The sequence below is a fragment of the Limulus polyphemus genome, unplaced genomic scaffold (genome assembly GCF_000517525.1).
Source record: "Limulus polyphemus unplaced genomic scaffold, Limulus_polyphemus-2.1.2 Scaffold9425, whole genome shotgun sequence".
Lineage (NCBI taxonomy): Eukaryota > Metazoa > Arthropoda > Merostomata > Xiphosura > Limulidae > Limulus > Limulus polyphemus.
Genome location: NW_013675035.1, coordinates 9546 through 17748, shown reverse-complemented (window position 1 = coordinate 17748; position 8203 = coordinate 9546). Strand labels below are relative to the sequence as shown.

At 39.2% G+C, this 8203-nt stretch overlaps 1 protein-coding gene across 1 annotated transcript; it reads left to right on the top strand.

Annotated features, from left to right (window-relative positions):
* Positions 1–4410: 4410 nt before the first annotated feature.
* On the top strand, positions 4411–5641 carry LOC106475916 (olfactory receptor 2T34-like). The gene has a single exon (XM_013936590.2). The coding sequence runs from the start codon at positions 4448–4450 to the stop codon at positions 5639–5641; it is 1194 nt and encodes a 397-aa protein (XP_013792044.1). The 5' UTR covers positions 4411–4447.
* The last annotated feature ends 2562 nt before the right edge of the window (positions 5642–8203 follow it).

Genomic DNA, 8203 nt, shown 5'->3' with positions numbered 1-8203 from the left:
GTTCATACAACATGAACTGTGTGTGTATTTAGGCTTGTCCTATACGTTCATACAACATGAACTGTGTGTGTATTTAGGTTTGTCCTATACGTTCATACATCATGAACTGTGTGTGTAATTAGGTTTATCCTACACGTTCATACAACATGAACTGTTTATCCTTCTTCCTGTCTTTATCTACCCGTCTTCCTGTCTTTATCTATCCGTCTTCCTGTCTTTATCTTCCGTCTTCCTGTCTTTATCTACCCGTCTTACTGTCTTTATCTACCCGTCTTACTGTCTTTATCTACCCGTCTTACTGTTTTTATCTGTCCGTCTTACTGTTTTATCTACCCGTCTTCCTGTCTTTATCTGTCCTTCTTCCTGTCTTTATCTATCCTTCTTCCTGTCTTTATTTACCCGTCTTCCTGTCTTTATCTGTCCGTCTTCCTGTCTTTATCTATCCGTCTTCCTGTTTTTATCTATCCTTCTTCTTGTCTTTATCTATCCGTCTTCCTGTCTTTATCTATTCGTCTTCCTGTTTTTATCTATCCTTCTTCCTGTCTTTATCCACCCGTCTTCCTCTTATTATATACCTGTCTTTATTTACCCGTCTTTTACCTGTCTTTATTTACCCGTCTTCCTGTTGTTATATACCTGTCTTTATCCACCCATCTTCTTGTAGTTATGTACCTGTCTTCAAGGTACTGCTAATATAACAGTTAGGACTAACCTACAAAGAAACCACACTCAGCTACTTCAGTCTCCGTGTGTTGGACTTCTCCGTATCACTGTTTAATGATGCAGTAAAGATGAACAAGTTACAGTAAACTATGAATGTTCTCTTTAATATTCTAGAGACAAGTTACCGTAGTATTCGTGCAACAATTTAAAATAGTGTTTTTCTTTTCTTTTCGAGTTACGAAGGGAAAATACCTTAATGAGGAGAAAGAACTGTGTTAAAATTAAGGTTTAAGACAAAGTGGCTGAACCAAGTTTCAAACCAAAAACGACTGTGTAGAATTATGTGCCAAGAATAAAACCAAAAATACACATCTTCCTGTCTTTATCTATCCTTCTTCCTGTCTTTATCACGGATAGATAAAGACAGGAAGAAGGATAGATAAAGACAGCTGAAACATTGAAGAACCTTTATTTATAACTGTTGGTAAGAACGGTTGTGATTAATTACTAATAATTTATTTTTTATTTTCCTCTTCGTACGAAAAACATACAAAACAATAAATAAAATATGAAAACAAATGAGAGGAGTTAGACGAATTGAAAACAAAGAGGATATAAAACATCACCACCCGCCAACTCTTGGGCTACTCTTTTATCAACGAATAGTGGGATTGACCGTCACTTTATAACGTCCCCACGCCTGAAAGGGATTCGAACCCGCGACCCTCAGATTGCGAGTCGAACGCCCTAACAATCTGCTATGCCTGGCCATAAGGTTGGAGACTTTAAAAATATTTAACTAATAAAGAAAACTCACGAATGAAACCAAATATGGAAATATTTGAGCTACTAACCAAGAGGGTGGGTAGGCAGCCAGTCGTCGACCCCCTCTACAACGAGGGCTTTGTATAGCATTGAACGGAAAATATGCTGTAGGGCTATCATCAAGGTGCACGGTCGTCCAACAGAGTAATGGTATCGACTATCACTCTTATAACGCACCCACAGCTGTAAAAAAAAAGGAACGTGTTTAGTGTCATGGTGGCTCGAACCTTGGACTTTCCAATTGCTTGACCCTCATATATGAAGGAGAAAAACAAACTAATTTATTGATAGAAAATAACGAATGTTTTTAGATAGTAATGGAATCCTAACTCTAGAAGATAAAAAAAAAAAGGTTTGAATGTAAAAATACGATATCGTAAGAGAAGATCGTGCGTTAAGAAAACAAAACATGAAGAGAAAGATCACTTAAAAAAACTGAAACAGTGGAGACAAAAATGGAGCTGATGGGAGAATATAAAAGAACGTTGCAAGGTAAGTAAGAGTGATTGGGCAATCAACGGTAAAGAAGAGCGGGAAAAGTGTAGTTGTAGGATGGGATCCGACTGACTTGGAAGTAGGTTCTGTTAATGAATCATGTGCTTATAAACAAACCGTTCTGTACAAGACACATTAGAAGTCTTCCCACGTGCAAAAAAAAAAAGAAATAAAAGAACTTTATACCTAATTTTTAATTCATATTGGTTCTGTTCCACACATTTCTGGAACAGAACTGTATCGGTTAACACTTGAGTTCTACATTTCAACTCAAGTGTTAACCGATACAGTTCTGTTCCACACATTTCAACTCAAGTGTTAACCGATACAGTTCTGTTCCACACATTTCAACTCAAGTGTTAACCGATACAGTTCTGTTCCACACATTTCAACCTAAATGTTAACAGATATTGTTCTACTCCACACACACATCAGTCCGATATCTGGAAGGATGTTTATTTCCTCGTGCCAGAGCTTAGCCTCATTCTGCCATCTTATTTCAACTATAACTCAGCGGAGACTCGTTAAGCTCACGTTTTACGAGTCGTTCCACTTGTAAAAGAATTCGAGCGGTCAGAGAGACCTACAAGCTTCACCAATAATAACCCGATACGTTATCAACAATTGCCCTTTTATACCCCAGGTTTCAATGTACTTATCTTGTAGCCGACAACGGGGGGCCAGTTTCCCTTCTTTGTTCTCGAAGACAAAATTAGTTTTGTCATCTCTAGTTTGCCAGACTATATAACAAAGCTAAACAACTCACAATTCTCACTCTGCGTTACTCAGCCTTGGCTCGTGGCGTTTTATTTTGAGAAGACGTGTGTATATGTATATATATAGTTTTTCTTTTGGCTACTAGTTCGTATCAAAATATCTCCGTGTCTTCTTAATACCAAATAGTTATGAAAACAGAGAAAAAACATGACGTACAGTGTATGTAATATAACGTTTGAGCTACGTGCAGTTGAAATAAGATCGAACATTTTGTAGTGAGCCGAACTGGCTTAATGTAACGAAAAATGGGTCGGGACGCAGAGAACTTCTAGAGCTACCCCCTGCTGCCTGGTCTTCAGCAGACAAATATTTGGTGCTCCACGCCGCACGCGCTTCTCAAGCTCCATTTGACCGGGTTGTATATTTATCTTCCGTATCGATTTCGAACCAGTGTTCGATTTTTTGGAATACGGTTTAAGGTACACGTGTTTCTGTGAGGGTGGAATGTAAAGAGATATCAAGGTTTTGTTCAGAGAGCATCTAGGCCTAGGATAAGGCATAAAAAGTGTCTGTGTTGATGACAGATCACGACTCCGACGTACGAGCTATCGTCTGCTATTCTCCCAGGAGACAGAGGGGGGGTGTTCAAGAACGGGAACAGTCTCTAGTTAGAAACTAGGGTTATCGAGCAGGAGGACGACATACATAGTCTAGAGATCCTAAATGTTCACACCACCCCCTCAACAGCTGCTTTCATCCACTCCTAGTCCCGTTTACAAGCACCAAAGGGTTAAAAGAACGGATCCACTCCCAGTATTAACTTCGAACGTTATTAAATTTATTCTACTTGAGAAATAACGGCTTCGTTAGGTGTTCTAAACAAGAACGCCGTTCTGGTAAAACAGTGAGGTCCGTTGAAGGTCAAAGGTCATTCACATTTCTTCTTTCGTGAAAACCTAAGTGCTAGAAATTCCAGCTGTGAATGTACGAAATTCAAATAGACAATAGACACTGTTGTAACATGAAAGTATATAAAAACTGTTTTCAACAATGATTTTGTGAGTTTATTGAATATTCGGTCACTTCTGGTTTGTGAACGGGAAGACTTGGAACCTGATCAACGGAAAAGGTAACCAGGTTATTTTATGGGTTATAACGTTTACTTTGTTTACCTGGTTACATTACAGTGATAGTGTAAGGTTTAATAATATAACAGTACAGTTTTATAGTATAATAATGTAAGGTTTAATAATATAACAGTACAGTTTTATAGTATGATAATGTAAGGTTTAATAATATAACAGTAAAGTTTTACAATAAGACAGTACGGTTTTATAGTATGATAGTGTAAGGTTTAATAATATGATAGTAAAGTTTAACAATAAGACAGTACAGTTTTATAGTATGATAGTGTAAGGTTTAATAATATAACAGTAAAGTTTAACAATAAGACAGTACAGTTTTATAGTATGATAGTGTAAGGTTTAATAATATAACAGTAAGGTTTAATAATAAGACAGTACGGTTTAACAGTATAATTACAATATGATAACACTTAACAGTACAAGTGTTCATATTAACAACAGAACAGCAGTGATTAATAAGTAAATTATCTTATTATATTTTACAGGTGGCCAGAGTTTCGTCTGTACTGAAGAACGAACTGGATCTTACCATGCCTCATTTCGTTCAAATCACGTGCGTGTCCATTGCTGCCTTACTAGGCTTAGTATTTAACGGGTATATTATGATCGTGTTGTTATGGCATAATCAAGGATACATTAAGACTCCAAACAACGTATTCCTGCTTCACCTTTCGTTGGTGGACACGGTTTTTTGTTTGGTGCTCCTCATCTCCCACTCCGTGTTTGGAGCCGTGGTCCCCACTGACCCGTCACCTGCGGGATGCAATGTTCATGGTTACTTGTGGACCCTGCTCCCCGTCGTCGTGGTCTGGACGGTGTGTGGACTTAGTTGTGACCGCTACGCCGCCATTTCTACCCCCCTACACTACTCCCGACTCGTCAACACCCGCCGAGCAGCGATGTTCCTGACGGCTGGGTGGATATTAGGGGCAATCTTGGCCCTCCCTCCGTTACTTGACGTCTGTCCTTACGTCTACAGAGACTCGCGAGGAGCATGTGCTGCCACCTGTACTGCAGGTACGCCGGCTGAACTTGGCTATGCCGTTACTTACGTGGCGCTGTCCGTCGTTGTCCCCGTCTTGGTCATTCTGTTGTGTAACTTACACATCTTCAACATTGCGCGCTACCACCGTCATCGGATAGTTACGGCCATCTACGAAGTGACCCTGCGCGCGCAGGCCACGGTGACTCACCAGCGTAACCCTTGCTACCTGTCCAAATTTAAAGGTAGAAACGCGTTTTTTACGATAGTACAGCTGGTGGGGTCAGTAACGGTGCTGACCGTTCCGTATTTCAGTGTTATGATCTGGGAAGCTGCGACGGGAAGAGAGAGAAGCACCGTTCTCGTTTCCATGACAACGATTTTGTTGGGTTTCGCTCCCTCGGTAAACGCCTATGTTTACGGTGTGAAAAGCCGACTCTTGCGTCACACCTTCAAGTTTCTCTTACAGCGACACCTGTATAAGCAGCAAATGGACAGGACCAGCCAACGGGGAAGACCCGGCATCAGGCGACGTTATTCGGCTCCCGTGCTCTCGGCTATGTGGGACAGAGGAGCGAACAAACGAACACTTTCTAGGCAGTTCTCGGACTGCTCCGTCCGTACTCTAGCCGCTGACAGGGGGTCGATCCGGCCGATACCACTGGAAAATACTACTACGTGCGTAGGTCGAACGCAGCACAGGCCAAGCACGTGTTCGACTAATCCACTTTTAAACGAACCCGTAGGTAAGACCAGGACAGAGACCTTCGTAACTTCATATCCACCAACCAGCGTCCACAGCACGGCCGTATAGTCAACAACACTCACTTTCCTGCGTACGTAACGAGTTAAAACGATTTATTTTTCTCTCTTGTTGGATCTTCCTAAACCTTTAACAGGTACAGTTAAAATACTGGGAAACATAAAACTAGTTTACAGCTCAAGCTTTGTCTATTCGTACAGGAAGTTGGTGATTGTAAAACTTGTAATAATTTGTAAAACGTACGTTTTTACGATTAATGTTCGCTGAAGTTAATTTTTAAAGTATATTGTTTTGTTGCAGAATCTTTCCTGAGTTTCAGTTTTTTCACTGTTGTGTTAACGCACGCGTTTATTATTCTTTGTTCGTTTCTAGTGTTGTGTTAACACACGTGTTTCTTATTCTTTGTTTCTAGTGTTCTGTTAACAAAGGTGTCTCCTATTCTTTGTTTGTTTCTAGTGTTGTGTTAACACACGTGTTTCTTATTTTTTGTTTGTTTCTCGTGTTGTGTTAACACACGTGTTTCTTATTCTTTGTTCGTTTCTAGTGTTGTGTTAACAAAGGTGTCTCCTATTCTTTGTTTGTTTCTAGTATTGTGTTAACACACGTGTTTCTTATTCTTTGTTCGTTTCTAGTGTTGTGTTAACAAAGGTGTCTCCTATTCTTTGTTTGTTTCTAGTATTGTGTTAACACACGTGTTTCTTATTCTTTGTTCGTTTTTAGTGTTGTGTTTTCACCCTGAAACCACGTGAGCATGACTTCAAAAGTAACTTCCATGGAAAACCAAATCACTTGAGACTTTAAAACATGACAACAAAAACCTATGCTAGTCTATCTTTTGATGTTGTTTTCTTAACGCAAGTATGCACAATGGGTTAACCGCATCCGCCCTTAGTGACTATACTGACCAGGAGTTAACAACGAAAACAACTTTTCTACACAAATATACTGTAGGTTAAATGTATTAAACCTTTTCTAACACGAACAGTCAACAAATTCAAAAAAAATGTCACTTTATCTAAAACGTTTTGTTGTGTACTGTAGGTTAAATGTATTGTTTGTTTTTTTTAATTTCGCGCAAAGCAACACGAGGGCTATCTGCGCTAGCCGTCCCTAATTTAGCAGTGTAAGACTAGAGGGAAGGCAACTAGTCGTCACCACCCACCGCCAACTCTTGGGTTACTCTTTTACCAACGAATAGTGGGATTGACCGTCACATTGTAACGCCCCCACGGCTGAAAGGGCGACCATGTTTTGGTGGGACGGGGATGCGAACCCGCGAGTCGAGCGCCCTCTAACCACCTGGCCATGCCGGGCCGAGGTTAAATGTATTAAACTCTCCTAACACGTGCAGTCAACAAACTCGAAAAATATGTCACTTCATCTAGAACGTTTTATTGTGCACATTTTTCTACGCAGTTACTTCAGTGTGGTGACGGTGACTTTTTTTACAGATATAAATACATCTTATGAACGAAAACACACTTCTCTTCCTTCATAACTTACACTGTTATTTAGTTACTTATTGATCAAACGATATTCCATTAATCAGTAATGGTTATAGATTAAGTTGGTTGTTGCCCAATAATAAAAGGTGGTTTAATCACCTCAAAGTTAAAACCCCGATCCAAAGAAACGTCCTTTCTCTCTCCCGTGAGTTTTAAGCCTAACGCCAAGTCTTTATTTTAGTGCTTCAAAGATTTTTGTGTAAGAAGTCGCTCTAATGAATTAACGTCTTGTAGATATCACATTTTTAAAAAGAAGCCCCCCAGTGGCACAGTGGTAAGTCTGCGGACTTATACTGCTAGAAAACGGGTTTCGATACCCGTGATGGGCAGAGCATAGATAGCCCTTTGTGTAGCTTTGTGCTTAATAACAAACAACAACATTAAAAAAATATATATATTAAAATAAAGCTTCTCTGAAACACAACTATATTTATTAGTTGTTTTTTTTTCAATTATATCCAGTCTTACTACTGGCAAAATTATTCATCATACAGTCACGAACAGTCAACCAATCAGCAGTACTGAATATATATATATATACACACACACAGAGAAACACCTTCCCTTGGCTGTACGTCGTCGGCTCGTGCACTATTTGGTTATTGTTCTCTACTGTTAATAGTTTTCGAAGCAAAACCACATTGGTATTTAATCGGTCAGTTCAAATATGTCTTGCAAACAAGGTCTGGCCTTTAATAACGAAAATTATACAGGTTTTTGCTATATTTTAACACTTCTCCTTTTAAAGAAATTTAAAAATAAAACTATGAGAAAAGACAACTTTTAACGGCACAAACAAATATCATTGACGTAACAATGCTGTAACGATGTTATGCTTATTGTTCTACTTAAGAGCTGAATTATGTTATTTATTAAGCATGTTTAATTCTAGTCCGAAACGTATTCGAACTTAACAGAATTTCAACAATGTGCACGCTAACGATACTGGTAAACACAAAAATGTTACTTTTATCCAGTCAACAATGTGCACGCTAACGATTCTGGTAAACACAAAAATGTTACTTTTATCCAGTCAACAATGTGCACGCTAACGATTCTGGTAAACACAAAAATGTTACTTTTATCCAGTCAACAATGTGCACGCTAA

Excerpts from the sequence above, each read along its gene's own strand:
- LOC106475916 (XM_013936590.2), top strand. The coding sequence starts at position 4,448 with ATGATCGTGTTGTTATGGCATAATCAAGGATACATTAAGACTCCAAAC.